This window comes from Callorhinus ursinus, unplaced genomic scaffold, assembly GCF_003265705.2.
Source record: "Callorhinus ursinus isolate GAN/ISIS: 27379988/994484 unplaced genomic scaffold, GSC_fseal_2.0 scaffold87, whole genome shotgun sequence".
Taxonomy (NCBI): domain Eukaryota; kingdom Metazoa; phylum Chordata; class Mammalia; order Carnivora; family Otariidae; genus Callorhinus; species Callorhinus ursinus.
Genome location: NW_027397149.1, coordinates 756,695 through 772,086, shown reverse-complemented (window position 1 = coordinate 772,086; position 15,392 = coordinate 756,695). Strand labels below are relative to the sequence as shown.

The following is a 15,392-nucleotide window of genomic DNA, read 5'->3' as shown; positions in this document are numbered from 1 at the left end:
AGGCAGAGGGAGAAACAGACTCACTGCTGAGCATAGATATATATATTCCAGGAATATATCCCATTTGGTCATAGTGTATAACCCTTCTAATATGCTGCTTTGGTTTGCTAGTATTTTTTGAGGATTTTTCTATCAATATTTGTAAGGGATATTGGTCTGTAATTTTCTTTTCTTATAATGTCTTTGTCTAGCTTTGGTATCAGTGTAAGAGTTTTTAAAATATATTCTAGACTCAAATCCCTTTACAGATATATCAGTTGGAAATATTTTTTCCCATTCAGCAGACCATCTTTTAATTCTCTTCAAGATCTCTTTTGAAGCACAAGTTTTAATCTTGATGAAATCAGTGTATCTATTTTTATCTTTCATCACTTGTGCTTTTTGTGTCATATCTAAGAAACCATTGCCTGATCCAAGATCACAAAGATTGACATCTGTGTGTACTGCTATGAGTTTTATAGTTTTAGCTCTTATATTTAGGTCTGTGGTTTGTCCATATTGAGTTATTTTTTTTCCTTAAGATTTTATTTGTTTGAGAGAGAGAGTACAGTGGGTGGAGGGGCAGAGGGACAAGCAGACTCCTCGCTGAGCAGGGAGCCCATTGCAGGGCTCGATCCCAGGACACTGAGATCATGACCTGAGCCGAAGGTAGATGCTTAGCCAACTGAGCCAACCGGGTCCTCAAATTAATTTTTATATATGGTTGAAGGTAGGGACCCAACTTCATTCTTTTGTATGTGTATATTTAGTCCCAACACCATTTGTTGAAAAGACTATTTCACTTTTCGAATTGTCTTGGCAATTTTTTTGAAAATCAATTGATCATAGGGGTGCTTGCCTGGCTCAGTTGGTAGAGCATGGGACTCTTGATCTGAGCATCATGAGTTCAAGCCCCACGTTGGGCATGGAGCCTACTTAAAAAGAAAAGAAAGAAAGGGGTGCCTGGGTGGCTCAGTCATTTAAGTGTCTGCCTTCGGCTGAGGTCATGATCCCAGGATCCTGGGATCAGCCCCACATCGAGTTTCCTGTTCAGTGGAGAGTCTGCTTCTCCCTCTCCTTCTGTTCCTCCCCCTGCTTGTGTTCTCTCTTTCAAATAAAATCTTTAAAAAAGAAAAAGAAGATCACTTGATCATAGATATAAGGGTTTGTTTCTGGAAGGACATTTTCTTTTATTTAATAAATTCCTCACATTTAATCATTCCATCCTTCAGTTGCAGAGGAGTGTCTGCTGTGACCTAAATGGGAGTATAATGACTTAAGTGAAAATGTTGTAAGGTCCTTATATTTTACCTATAGTTTGGAGATTTTGGTCAACATTAGATTTTTTTCCTTCAAAAGATAAAAACCTTTTAAATCCTTTAGCAAGTCCCTGTGAAAATACTGTACTGTGTACAATAAAAGTGAAAGGTGAGTACCTAGTATCTGACACTTAGCTGACTGAGCCACCCAGGTGCCCCAGTGTTTTTCATTTTATTTATTTATGTATGTATTTATGTATTTATTTACTTATTTATTTGACAGAGAGAGACACAGCGAAAGAGGGAACACAAGCAGGGGGAGTGGGAGAGGGAGAAGCAGGCTTCCCGCGGAGCAGGGAGCCTGATGCAGGGCTCGATCCCAGGACCCCGGGACCGTGACCTGAGCCAAAGGCAGACGCTTAACGACTGAGCCACCCAGGCGCCCCGTATTTTTCATTTTACATTAAAAATAGGCAGGAGCACCTGGGTGGCTCAGTCAGTTAAGTGACCCACTTTTTTTTTATATATATAGATTTTGTTTATTTATTTGACAGAGCAGCAGAGGGAGAGGGAGAGGCAGACTCCCTGCTGAGCAGGGAGCCCGATGTGGAACTTGATCTCAGGACGCTGGGATCATGACATGAGTGGAAGGCAGACACCCAACCGACTGAGCCACCCAGGCACCCCAAGTGACCCGCTTTTGATTTTGGCTCAGGTTGGGATCTTGGGATCTTGGGGTGGTGAGATCGAGTCCTACATGGGGCTCACACTGGGTGTGGAGCCTGCTTGGGATTCTCTCTTCCTCTCCCTTTGCCCCTCCCTTGCTCTCTCGCTTTCTCTAAAAAAATTAAAAATAAACTAAAAAATAGACATACAGTGCTCGTTCAGCAGTACATATACTAAAATCAGAATGATACAGAAAGATTAGCATGGCCCCTGCTCAAGGATGACATGCAGATTCGTGAAGCGTTCCATATTTTGTGCAGGCTCCCAGCAAATGGCCACCCTTCCCAGATGAACTTGGAGGAAACGATATGAGTCAAAGCACAATGTGCGGCACCGAATAATGAAAATTGTGGCATTTCACTGGAAAAATATTAAAAATGAAATAAAAATAGGCATACAGATAATGAGAAATATTAGACTTAAGTTAGATATATGTGTTGAAAATTGAAGGGTAACTTCCAAGAGAATGTATTACTTTCTTTTTTTAATTTTTTTTTTAAGATTTTATTTATTGATTAGATAGACACAGTGAGAGAGGGAACACAAGCAGGGGGAGTGGGAGAGGGAGAAGCAGACTTCCCGCAGAGCAGGGAGGCCAATGCGGGGCTCGATCCCAGGACCCTAGGATCATGACCTGAGCTGAAGGCAGCCACTTAATGACTGAGACACCCAGTCACCCCAAGAATGTATTACTTTCAAAGAACAAGGGGTGAAAACTTGCATAAAGAAAGAATATGTAGTGGGTGCCTGGGTGGCTCAGATGGTTAAGCGTCTGCCTTCGGCTCAGGTCATGATCCCAGAGTCCTGGGATCGAGTCCCGTATCAGGCTCCCTGCTCGGTGGGGAGCCTGCTTCTCCCTCAGCCTTTCTCTCTGTCTCTCATGAATAAATAAATAAAATCTTTAAAAAAAAAAAAGGAAAGAATATGTAGCGAAAAATCATTAAGCCAATATACAATGACAAATTAGAAAAATATTTGCAAATTATATTCCAGAGGACTAATTTATTATTAAAGAATTACAAATGCAGAAGACAAAGACTAACAACAGAAAAATAGGTAAAACGATATAAATGGCAATTCACGTAAAAGAAAATACAGCAATGTCTTAAAGCATTTGAAAAAATAATCACATAACAGGGAACGCAAAGTAGAATTGCATGATGGTATTTTTCAGCTTTCAGATGAGCAGGGATCAAAAAGTTTTCTGATGGGGGCGCCTGGGTGGCTCAGTCAGTTAAGAGGCTGCCTTCGGCTCAGGTCATGATCCCGGGGTCCTGGGATCGAGTCCCACGTCAGGCTCCCTGCTCAGTGGAGAGCCTGCTTCTCCCTCTCCCTCTGCCTGCCTCTCTGCCTACTTGTGCTCTCTCTCTGTCAAATAAATAAATAAAATCTTAAAAAAAAAAAAAAAAGGTTTCTTTAAAAGGAAAGTTTTCTGATGGGGGAAAAAGTTTGTTGAAGAGGGTAGGCAGGGGGAAGAAAGTTTGCTGATACTCCTGTCCCCAAATAGTCCCCCTTGTCACTTTCATCCCCTCATCCTGCACTGACCACTTCCTGATATTGTTTGTCTTTTTCTTTGGCCTGGAGTCTCCACGAGGGCAAAGACTATATTGTCCACTGTTGCATTTCCATCTCTGAGAACATTACATGGCCTGTGGCAGTTGCCCAAGATACTTGTTGAATGAAGGAATGAATGATGCACTGTTTTTAGAGGTAGAGGCGCTCCCACATATTGGATGGGAGTGTAAATTCATGCAGCTTCCTTGGAAAGCAATTTGGTAATAACTATCAAAATTGCAAATACAACATTCATGTATTTATTATTTAATGGGTACATAGTATCTGTTTGGGATGATGAAAAGTTCTGGAAATTGTGGCAGGCTGTACAACATTGTGAATGTACTTAATGCCACTGAACTGTATACTTAAAAATGGTGAACATGGCAAAATTAATGTATATTTTACCACAAAAAAATCTGCAATTTTGTGACTTCCACAGCAATTTAAGAGACCAACTTATTTTACTTCCAAAACTTCTAGAACATCATTTATAGGAGATATGTACAAAGTATCCTGTGAATAGAATATTTTATTTGCAAGACTGACTCCTGGTTAGCAGCAGGCGGGACTGGGGACACAGACTTACCACCCGGCCACCGCTATAAGCGAGGTTACCCGATCCTGTTGTGACATCTTTTATTCTAGGTGCTCCTGTCCCTTTCACAGGTATGTTGACTTTCACTTTCAACTCTGTAGGAACATTTCCTGGTCTTGCTTTTAATGACATCTAAACCACTAACTTCTCTGTTTATTTATTTTTTAAAAAAGATTTTATGTATTTATTTGACAGTGAGAGAGGGAGAGCACAAGCAGGGGAGCGGCAGGGAGAGGGAGAAGCAGGCTCCCCTCCAAGAAAGGAGCCCGATGCGGGGCTTGATCCCACAACCCTGGGACCATGACCTGAGCTGAAGACAGATGCTTAACTGACTGAGCCACCCAGGTGCCCCTTCTCTGTGTTTGTTGTTAGGCTTTAATTCACAGGACAATTATGGTACTTTTTTTTTTTTTTTTTTGCATGTTCCCAGTTCTTGGAACTTGGGTTAATGTATTCATTTCCCAAGAGACGCTGAGAAGGAATTCCTACATGTACACACTAGAAGGAACCACAGAGGCACCAGGAACACTAGAAGAAAATGGTGCATGAAAGCTAAGTTATGAGAGAGCTTCAGTAGGAAAACTAAGATAAATAAGGTAAAAATTAAATTACCGATTTGCTAACTAAGTCATGAGGCGTCTTAAAGGACAGTTTCAGTGGAGTAGTACCTTGTATTGCAGCCAGCTTTGGAGTCAGACCTGGCTTGGAATCCTGGCCCTTAGGTTTACCAGATATGTGATCCTGGACATGTTATTTAATATTATCAGTGAGCCTTAGTTCCCTCCTCTGTTAAAGGGAAATAATACCTACTGTCAGGTGTGTAATTTAAGGTTACCCATTGTTTCATGGATGCCGGCCAAAGACAAGAGACTCCAATGTCATAGACGAAGGACCTTATTCATGGAACAAACCACCTGAGCATCATGTATGTATCAGCTCTTTTGCCTCCTAAGCCCCGCAGAGGCAACATGGGGCCGATGGATGCTAGGCACACAGTGAGTTGCACTATGGGGGAGGAACAATGAACTTGGAGAACCTGGTGCTTTGTGGTAAGTAGTAAGCAAGCTGCTCTTTGTCCCACATAGAGACACTACTTCTCCCTCATGGTTGCTTAACACAAACACAACCCTAAGAAATGGCTGAGAAGAGTAAACGAGGCGTCAGGGCCTTGTCTTTTTTTTTTTTTTTTTCCTTTCTTTCTTTCTGTGCTCTAGGTTATAGCTTATTAAAGGAAAAGGATACAGATTAAAATCAGCAAAGGAAAAAGGGGCATGGGGCAAAGTCTAGGAGAAACCAGACATGCACGAACTTACAAACTTCCAGGTGTCCTTGTCCAGTGGAGTTGCACAGGGATGCACTTTATTCTCCCAACAATGACTTGTGACAGTATGTGTGAACTGTTGCCAACTGGAGAAACTCACCCAAAGCCTGGTGTCTGGGGTTTTTATTGGGGAGTCAGTTACACAGACATGGAGTACTCACATGACTGATCTCAGCTACTCAGACTGTCTCCCAGAGCAAAAACAGGCATTCATCATAAACCACATTGTTAGGATAAACTCATCTGGTCAGACTGGTACAGCATGGCTCGAGGCCTCCAGCATATGAAAACACCCTAATCAGGCAAAATATTACAAGGGCTCGGAATTTATCTCCCAGGAATGAGCCAAGTGCTAGTCCTGAAGATGAGCTTTCTTTGGAATGTGCAGGGTTTGAGCAACCTAGGCCTGCTGAGTTAACCCTTTTCTGTACATGCCTGATCTTCATGAGTCCACTGCCTGGTGAACTACAGTGATGTTTTGGATCTCCAAGAATTAGAATGTGTCTAGATCCAATGTCCAGTAATCCCTGACAACTCTAGTTACTTTCCCTTTTCCTGTATCCTGCCACCCTGGGAAATGGTACCTTTGGAAAAGGCTAAAAGGAAGATATTCAGCACATTTTTGCCAATATAACATAGTCCTTCATCAAGGGACTCAACCTTTCCTCACTCAAAAGGCTCTAGGTCTGGAATCAGCTCATCTGACAATTTGTTGAAGGCAAGGCCTTGCCATTTTTGGCATACTCAGCAAGATATGGGGCAATGCGAGAGACACATGGAAGCGTATCTCCAAACAACTACTTTGTGGGGTTCTCATACACATCACATTGGAATGCATATAAAGTGTTAAGACACAGTACCTGGCCCATCATAAATGCTGTTGCAGTAGGCCAAAGAATACAGTGAATGTAAGCTACTGTTTCAAGAAATTTAGCTGAGGGGCGCCTGGCGGGCTCAGTTAGTAGAGCATGCGACTCTTGATCTTGGGGCTGCGAGTTCGAGCCCCATGTGGGGTGTAGAGATTACTTAAAAATAAAATCTTTAAAAAAGACAGATTTTAGATTGGCATGTGTGTGTTCCAGATAGGAGAGGGACTCTGAAACCATAAAACTAAGAGGAGAGAAAGAATAACAGATGTAGCAAAGTCCCCGAGAGGGCAGTAGATGAAATCAAGCACAGCTATGTTGGTGAGCGTCACACCTAAGTACTGGTAAACGTGGAGTCAGTGGGGAGTGGAATGTTGAATTCCTATTTGAAACCTTGGGTTTTAGTGGAAGAGAAGGTATTCACTGGTTAAGGATGTAGGGAAGACTTAAGTCATACTGAAGGTGAAGGCTCACTGAGGTTGGAGATCAGGAAAGGGGTCGTGCTGGCTCCTCTCAGCAGCACTGCAATTTTCCCCTCTTCAAAGCTTATGGGCAATAAATCCATACTGGGATGGTGGATTCGTTTATTCTTTGGGTTGCAAGTAACAGAAACAAACTACCTGAAACAGAAGGGGGAACAAATTGGAAGGATACTGGGATCTCCCGCTGAAAACAGGGCCAGGATCACAACTGGTCAGGAATGGATGCTGGGACTGAAGTGCCTTAGGGGACCTAGGAAGTTGTCGATCATCTTGGTCCTCCACTGACTGCACACACACTGGAACTTGGCCTCCAAGTCTTAGGAGTTACAATCCAGGCCCAAAGAAAGTTACAAAATTCCTAGATAAAGAGTTGGATCAGCCTGGTGATAAAAGTAGAATAGCCAGCTCTAATGCAGAGCTAGGCAGACATTCGAATAGCTCTGTTAGAAGGCAGGTCTCCATCAGAACTAAAAATTTTTACCCAGTCAAGGACCTAGACTTATGTTTTATAAACAGTGATTCAACAAGAAACATCATTTATCGACATTTTAATGAGACCCAATCTGGTATGACCCCGGTCGGTGTTGGGGCAGCTCATCCATTCATCCAAGGAGAAACAGACCAACAGTTACAATGCAACTTGCTAAATACCACAGAGGTAATTACAAACACTGTGTTCCCCAGCTGCTCTCCCACTTTGGGGCTGAGATTGGGAGAGCTGAAGAAACAAGCAACAGGGGTAGGAACATGACCCACTCCAGCTGTTGAATAGGAGAGAAGTCGTGTCTGAAAATTCCAATTTGGTGCAGCTACCCAAGGCAAAGTGGTAGGCCTTGATCATTGAATGCAGTAAAGCTTTACTGAGCATCTACTCAGGGGTGGGTGCCAGGGAGGCATATCAAAGATTAAGACACATTGCCGCCACTGCTCTGGGAGCTTCTGTAAGGAAGGCAGGCATGAACACAACTTGATGACTGTAGACTCCTTCCTGCCCTGTATTCAATTACTTAACTTTCTACCCTCCTTGAACAGCCTCATCTCACTTTATGAAAAATGTTGACTGAGGACTCATGGAAGGTTCTGTGCTGATGTCTCCTTATTCGGTTGAGAATCAGGGAGGAGTGAGGCCCAGTTCTCAAGGATTTTCTAGCCACTGGCTGCCTGGAACTAATCCAAATGCACTGGATGAAGTACAGACTAGTGCCAGTTTTACTCTTGCTGCTAGACCACAGCTCCCCTCCTTCTCCTTAAAATCAGTCTTTTCCCAAAGCTCACTTTGCCTATGTCCCAGACCCAACTTGAATCAATTTTCCAAACACAGGGGGCAGAAGACTTAACTTCACAGTATGTGGTTTAAAAAAAAAAAAAAGGCTTAGGTATGTTATGTGTCTGCCGCCCAATGAAGCCCTGCTACAGTGTCACCACCCCCAAATTCAGTGCAATCTAGAGCTGTCAAAACAAGTAGAGACCAAGGTGTACCGTGCACACTGTGGTGCTGGCTTATTTTTGCATGACCCTTTAAAAGGAACGTTGGAGAGAAAGCACGTGTGGGGACTGAAACCCTGTCTTTAAGGAATGATTGACCAAATAATGCTGTTTAACCTGAAAACACGGGCAAAGCAGCTGTGGTTATCTGAAATGCTGTCATGTAGATGAAGTATTATATACTCTGGGCAAGACTTCTAGGGAAGGAGAAGGTAGTACTTAACCACCTTCTAAAAATCAGAGCTATCCCACAGTGAAATGACCTGCCTTGTGAGGTAGTGAGCTCCCTGTCAAGGGAGGTTTTTAAAGCAAGGGTAAAAAAACCACTTGGCAGGAGTGTTGAAAAAAAGGGGGCTAAACCAGGTTTGTTTAACGCTGGTATGGAGGAAGGGGCAGAGTAGGGCAAGATACTGCCCCCCACAAAGGGGATTCTCCGGACTGCATACAAGGGGACAGGTGATCCCTGTATGCACAAACTAGAAAAGCAAACAGCCCCTAAGATAGATGGGAGAACTTTTAGCCCTGATATCCACACACACAAATTCTTTCAGGATAGGGTAGCCTGGAAAAGAGCCACGCGATGTCCCCTGTCCTAATGGGACTGTCCGTTCTAGACACAAGCAGTACGGCAGCCAGTGTGGTGAAATATACTAAAGTTCAGGTCTCCGTAGCAGGAGACCTGGGTTTTCCTGCGGACTCTGCCTTGTACGACCCGGGGCTTCTCCTTCCCTGGACCCCTCCACGAAGTGAAGTGAGAATCTACCGTCCTTCCCGTACTAAAGGGCACTGCCCTTCTGGCCGGCGCCCCCTATAGCGGCCCCGGGGCTACACTTGTGGACGGCCAGAGACCACCTCTGGCGGAAGCAACGGCCACACTCCAGGCAGGGGAAGGGCTTCTCCCCGGTGTGCAGGAGCTGGTGCTGCGCCAGGTGGCTCCACTGGGCGAAGCGTTTGGAGCACAGGTCGCACGCGTAGGGCCGCTCGCCTGAGTGCACGCGCCGGTGACTGGCCAGGAGCGAGGGGTAGGCGAAGCGGCGGCCACAGTCGTCGCAGGCGTGCAGCTTCTCCTCGGTGTGCGTGCTGCGGTGGATGGCCAGCGAGCCGCTCCGCCGGAAGGCACGGCCGCAGTCCGGGCACGGGTAGGGCTTCTCCCCCGTGTGCAAGAGCTGGTGCTGGAGCAGCGTGCTGCGCTGGGAGAAGCGGGCCTCGCAGTGCTCGCAGGCGTAGGGGCGCTCCCCGGAGTGCACCCGCCGGTGGCTGACCAGGCGAGAGGACGAGGAGAAGCGCCGCTCGCAGTCTGGACACGGGTAGGGCTTCTCGCCCGTGTGGATGCGCTGGTGGATGACCAGGGCGGTGCGCTGTCGGAAGCGGCGGTTGCATTCCAAGCAGGTGTAGGGCTTCTCGCCCGTGTGCGTGCGCTGGTGGATGGCTAGCAGGGAGGGGTAGGCAAAGCGCCGCCCGCAGCTGGGGCACTGGTGGGGTTTTTCGCCGGTGTGCGTGGTCCGGTGATTGGCCAGGGACCGGCTCCTCCGGAAGCAGCGGCCACAGTCAGGGCAGTGGTAGGGCTTCTCGCCTGTGTGGATGACCTGGTGCTGCGAGAGGTTCTTGCGCTGGGAGAAACGTTTGCCACACTGGTCACAGACATAGGGACACTCGCCAGAGTGTGCCCGCCGGTGACTGACCAGCAGGGAGGGGTAGGAAAAGCGGCGGCCGCAGTCTGGGCAAGGGTAAGGCTTTTTCAGATTCTGGGCACACTTGTGGCTCTCCAGGGCCAGCCGATCAGGGAAGGTGCAACCACAGTCAGGGCAGATGGGGCCCCCAGAAGTCTGCCTGGGGATCAGGCGGGGTTTGCTGGGCCGCCGGCCTCGCTTGCCCTTTCGGGGCGCCTCCTTAGGTGGGAACACTTCCTTCTCTCCGTCCTTCTTTCTGGTTCTGGTTTCTACAGAAACATAGGGAGATATTAACAAATACTGGGCCCCTCCCCTTGCCTATGACAGTGTCACAGATTAGAAGACAGACAGGCTCAGCCCGTCTTCAGGGAGTGTTAGTGCCACAGACATCCCACTGTGACACACCACTACAGAAATGTGGAGGATATTCCAGGAGTCCCAAGCTCAATCTGGAGAAGTCAGGAAGTGTTTCTTGCAGGTTATGCAGGCTTGAGAAATTAGAAGTTTTTGAAGAGGTAAGTGTAAGGCAGGAAGTGGAAATACAAGATATAAGCTGGCAGAGACTAGGTCATAAGGCCCTCTAAGCCAGTGGTTCTCAAATTTTATTGTGATCAGAATCATTTGGATGGCTCATTGAAACAGTTTTGGATTCAGCAGGTCTGGGGTGGGTCCCCCAAGAATTTGTATCTGACTCTTTCCCGAGTGATGCTGCTGCTGGTGTGAGGACCACACTCTCAGAACCACTGCTGTTCAGGACCATGGGCTCTATTTTATCCAATGGTTCTCAAACCTAAGCATGCATGCCAATCAACTGGGGCTGTTAAAAAAGAAATACAAGGTCCTAGACATCCATCAGAGTAAATCAATAGTTCTAGGTCCAGGAATCTGTATTATTTTTAAAAGATTTTATTCATTTATTTGACGGGGGTGGGGTGGGGTGGGGGGAGCGCACAAGCAGAGGGAGCTGCAGGCAGAGGGAGAGGGAGAAGCAGGCTCCCATGGAGCAGAAAGCCTGATGCGGAGCTCGATCCCAGAACCCTGGGATCATGACCTGAGCCGAAGGAAGATGCTTAACTGAGCCACCCAGGTGCCCCTAGGAATCTGTATTTTTTTTTTTTTTTACCAAGTTCCCCAAGTGACTTAGAGATAACTGACAGCCATTTGACAACCTCCATGGCAAAAACTGAAAGGTTTTTAGCAAGGAAGTATCATGGTCAGATCTGAATCTTGGAAAGATAGCCCTGGTGTCAGAGAATCTAGCACAGAAACGGCAGCCCAGATGGTTACATCCACCCCTGTGGGTGGATCTGGGGCCGTTCTACCTGAATGGCATTAATCAGAGCCTTGCTTGACCCTGAGGAGAGCACAGATTCCTTCACTGATTAGGGGTCACCCCTCCAAAAGGGCAGAAAGAGAGCCCTGCACCCCAGGCAGCTGTTCCCCATGAGATCCCTTCAACCAAAATCCAGAAACTCAGAGAGGTCCCAGGTGTCTAAGTCAGAGCACAGTTCAAAGAAGACTGAGGACAGGGATCCTGGGAGGGAGGCCAAGAGGGTAGCTCCTTTCAAAAGCTCACAGATTCATTCACACAATAGAGAACTGCGGACCCTTAGTATGCAAACTGATATGTAAATCACTGTATGGTGGACGCACCCAACACCATCAGAGAGACACGACCCTGAAGCAGTGAAAACAATCACAGTAAATAAAGCATTACGGCATGGGCCAGAGGTACCCCTAGCCACCAACACTCTAGACGGAGTCGTTGGAGGCTGCAGGCCCTGCACAGGCATTTTTCACTCACTTCTTTGGACTGTTAACCCCCTTGGGCACTCCTGCGGATCCAGGGCGGCCGGTTCCCAATCATCGGTATTTCGTTCCAACCAGGAGATGAGGGCTGGTTTGGGACCTGCGCACCCTGGGGAAGGAGAACCAGTCAGACGTCCAGCTCCTAGATAAGGCTGGGTAAAAGATCTACCCGGTGTCACCTCCTGCCAAGCCCCTGTCCTCCTCCCCTGACACAACCTAGTCACGGGCCAGGTCCCTGGACACTCTGGACTCCGTGCCGTCGCCCCCACCCAACCCCCCGCCCTAAGCTCCTCCAACGCTTCGGGCCCCGCGGAAGCGAACTGGGCCGGGCCTCACCGAGCGCGCCCAGGTGGCCGTAGGTCTCCCGCATCACGTCCCGGTACAGGGCCCTCTGCGCGGGCCGCAGACAGCCCCACTCCTCCGGGGAGAAGTACACGGCCACGTCCGCGAACTTCACCGCCCTCGGCCTCCTTCCCCTTCTCCGGCCGGGTCCGGCCTCTCCTGGTCCCCGCGCGGAGAGCGGAGCCGAAGGTGGCGCCATTGGACCCCAGGAGCCGGCGCCACGGCCTTCCCCGTCCCGGCCTGGACCCCCGGCGGACCCCGGGATTTGGGAACCCCCGCCGGCCTGGAGCTGAGCGTGCCTGGGGAGGCCCTGAGGGAATCGGAATCAGCCGCCTTGCGGGGCTAACGGAAACCTTTTGCTGTTATTCAGGAAACTCCTGCCCGAACTTCGGTGAAAGGCACCGGAAGATGCCTTCGGGGAAGATGGCGGCGCCGCTACCGCACCGCCTTAGCCTGGAACACAGGCGGCTTCCAGCTATCGATTTTATTGACCGGAGCGCCATGCCGGCTTCCTAACCTCTTTGCCCTCAAGTGTGATGGCGCTGCGATTGGGCTTCACGCCCTTTTTTTTCCCCCATTACACGCGCTCATTGGGCGGCGGCCGAAGATCGGGCGTTCTGATTGGGTGCTGGCGAAAGCGGCTTGTTTGAACGAAGCCGACGGAAGCGTAAGGGCAGGAAGCCGACCTTCCGTGCCGGGTGCCTGCGGCCAGATCCGCGGCGGGCGGCGGCTGCGAGCTGCCGTGGTGTCAGTGACGGGCCTCTGCTCTCTGGCAGGGGCTGCCTCGCTGACGGAGGGAAGGATTTGAGTGACGGAGCCGCTCCGGCCAACCCGGGGCTGAGATTACCCCGGGTGGCTTTCTCAGAATTGGGACAACTTCCTTGGTGCCCTTTTGGGAGGGAAATTAACGTTGGCGTTTCCTGCGCGCCGGCACTGTTCCCCTCTTAACACATCTTTTTTTCTTTGCTACCATTGTATGGAGTGATGGTCGTCATCCGGTTCTACTGATAAGGAAACTCTCAGAGGGATACTGCTAGTAAGGAGAAGGAACAAAGATTTTAAACCCGGGGCTGACCGGGCTTTTATTCAAACTGCTGAACTCGGCTCCCTTCCCCCACACTCTCCGAATTCGCTTGTCACAGTCTGAGCTCCTGGCCTCTTCTCAGGTTCAATCTTATTTTACATGACACATCTGTCCAATGTACTAAGCGTAGCGCTTGACAGTTTACAAATAAGTCATGCACCATGCTCTGAATGGAGTTCATAGCTGAGTGAGGCATACGCATTTCCAACTGATAACAGTGCTGCAAGCATGTATGTGAAAGGTATAGGAAAATTGCTGTTGGAACCAGTCAGCCCCCACTCCATCGGCTGCCACTCCTGTGTAAGTGTGCAGGGTTTCACCAGCTCAGGGTCATCTCCCAGGGGATCTGAGGGTCGGAAATATGCCATTTGCTACATACTAAAGCTGGTTACATACGTATCTCTCCAACCCATTAATCAAAAATTTTAAAGCACCTGCTATGGGCAAAACGCTACCCCAAAGCCTGCAAGGAGTGAAGACAACATGTCAGGAATTCACAAGATAACCTAGGTAGCAAGAGATTCCAAGGACGATGACTTTGAACAGAGGAAGTAGGAAACACACACACAACTGCAGTAAACATTGAGTTCTACTCTGTCCCAAGCACAGTGACGGTTTATTGAACAAACTACTGGGGGAGCGGGTGGAATGTCAAGATTGCCAAAATAAGTAAGACAGAGTCCCTCTGAATGACTTTCCAGATTGATGCATCAGGTGGGAAATGAGTTTGGTTTATGAATGGGTAGGATTTAGGGAGGGCAGTGGTGCTCAATGTACATCTGTTGAATAAACAGCTGAATTCCATGGCCATAAAGATCTCTGGTACAAAGCCAGGAATTCAGGAAAGTTCTGAGTGTGGAGGGAATGAGGACACTTTCTGATGCAGTACAAAATACTGTTAGGGTAAAACTGAAGGATCGAAAGGATATGTTGGCACCAGATATTGGACGGCTTCATCCTGCACATTGGGGAGCTCCAAATCAGTCTAGAGGAGTGAATTACCTTCCAATGTTTTCGGAAAATTACTCTGGTAGTCTGTTTGCACGGCAAACTGATAGCTTTGTGTCTATGCTTTCTGCCTATACATAGTTCAGTTTGGAGAAATAAGAAGAACTTAGGCTCCAAGGGAATACAAAGGCCAATGGACAGCAAACCATTTCATTTGGAAGAAAGTGACTAAACAGAAGGCTGGAAAGGAATCTGTGGACATTTTGCCTAAATGGTAATGATGTACTGTCAATGATGCTGACATTGCACAGGAAGGATGATTAACTACTGAGGTGAAAAGGTGCTGAGCCCTCTTCCCATAAGCAGGAAATGGGAGGGCAGGCTGGGCTGAGGTGCAGCCTAGCCCTTTGGCCCTGGGCTGGGAAGGCCCCATTTGGCCTGGCTTGCCACCGTCCTGGTGGGAGCTACTAAGGCAGGACCGAGGAATCAGGCAGAGTTAGAGGCTCTTAACTGTGGGAGATATTTTGGAGAGAGAAGCACCCAGGACTTAATGTGAGAGCAGAGGTTCTTGCTCCTTTTCTGTATAAATTCCTGGATCCACATTGGGCACAGGGACAAGCAGGGCTCCTCTTGAAGACTGCCCACTGTAGAGAAGGATGGAGAAGATCTAGGGAGTCTACACACCAAGAGGCCACATAAAGACTAAAGACACCTTGTTTTGGACAAAAGGAAATGGTGTTGAGGGCCAACTAAGTACCAGGTGCCACCTTGTAGGCACATCGATATAGATGATCTCAATTGAAACTCACCTTCCAGGGGCACCTGGCTGGCTCAGTCGGAGGAGTGTGTGACTCTTGATCTCGGGGTTGTGAGTTCGAGCCCCATGTTGGGTGTAGAGATTACTTAAATAAATAAAAACTTAAAGAAAAAAAGAAAAAAGAAACTCACCTTTCAAAGTCCTTATGAGGACAGTTATCAGACAGTTGCACAGCTTGCCCAAAACCTGTTAGTAAAGGCAGGGGTGAGATTTGAACCTAGAATGTCCTCTGCATTCCACTGGCAGCTCTAAGCTGGGTGCAAGGCTTTGAGATTAATTTCTTCTTGTTGCATACTCAGTGAGAGAGAAGTAACTGGCAGTGCAACCTTCGATTACAGCACACATGGACTTCACCTTATAGACTAACTGGAACCCAACCTTTGCCTCAAATGTCATTGCACCATGAACCCAGACTCCAGCAAGCGGTGTTAGTCCTGGGAGAAAGTCATGCC

At 47.8% G+C, this 15,392-nt stretch overlaps 1 protein-coding gene and 1 non-coding gene across 2 annotated transcripts; one reads left to right on the top strand and one right to left on the bottom strand.

The window, feature by feature from the left end:
* Positions 1 to 2,114: 2,114 nt before the first annotated feature.
* On the top strand, positions 2,115 to 2,219 carry LOC112810532 (U6 spliceosomal RNA). Its single transcript, XR_003204851.2, has one exon. It is a non-coding gene; the product is annotated as a U6 spliceosomal RNA (small nuclear RNA).
* Positions 2,220 to 5,453: 3,234 nt separating this feature from the next.
* Positions 5,454 to 13,442, bottom strand: ZNF689 (zinc finger protein 689). Its single transcript, XM_025854117.2, has 3 exons — positions 12,086 to 13,442; positions 11,745 to 11,858; positions 5,454 to 10,209 (listed from the first exon to the last, which is right to left on the bottom strand). Exons 1-3 carry the CDS (start codon positions 12,288 to 12,290, stop codon positions 9,047 to 9,049), a joined length of 1,482 nt encoding a protein of 493 aa, XP_025709902.1. The 5' UTR covers positions 12,291 to 13,442; the 3' UTR covers positions 5,454 to 9,046.
* Between the last annotated feature and the right edge of the window lie 1,950 nt (positions 13,443 to 15,392).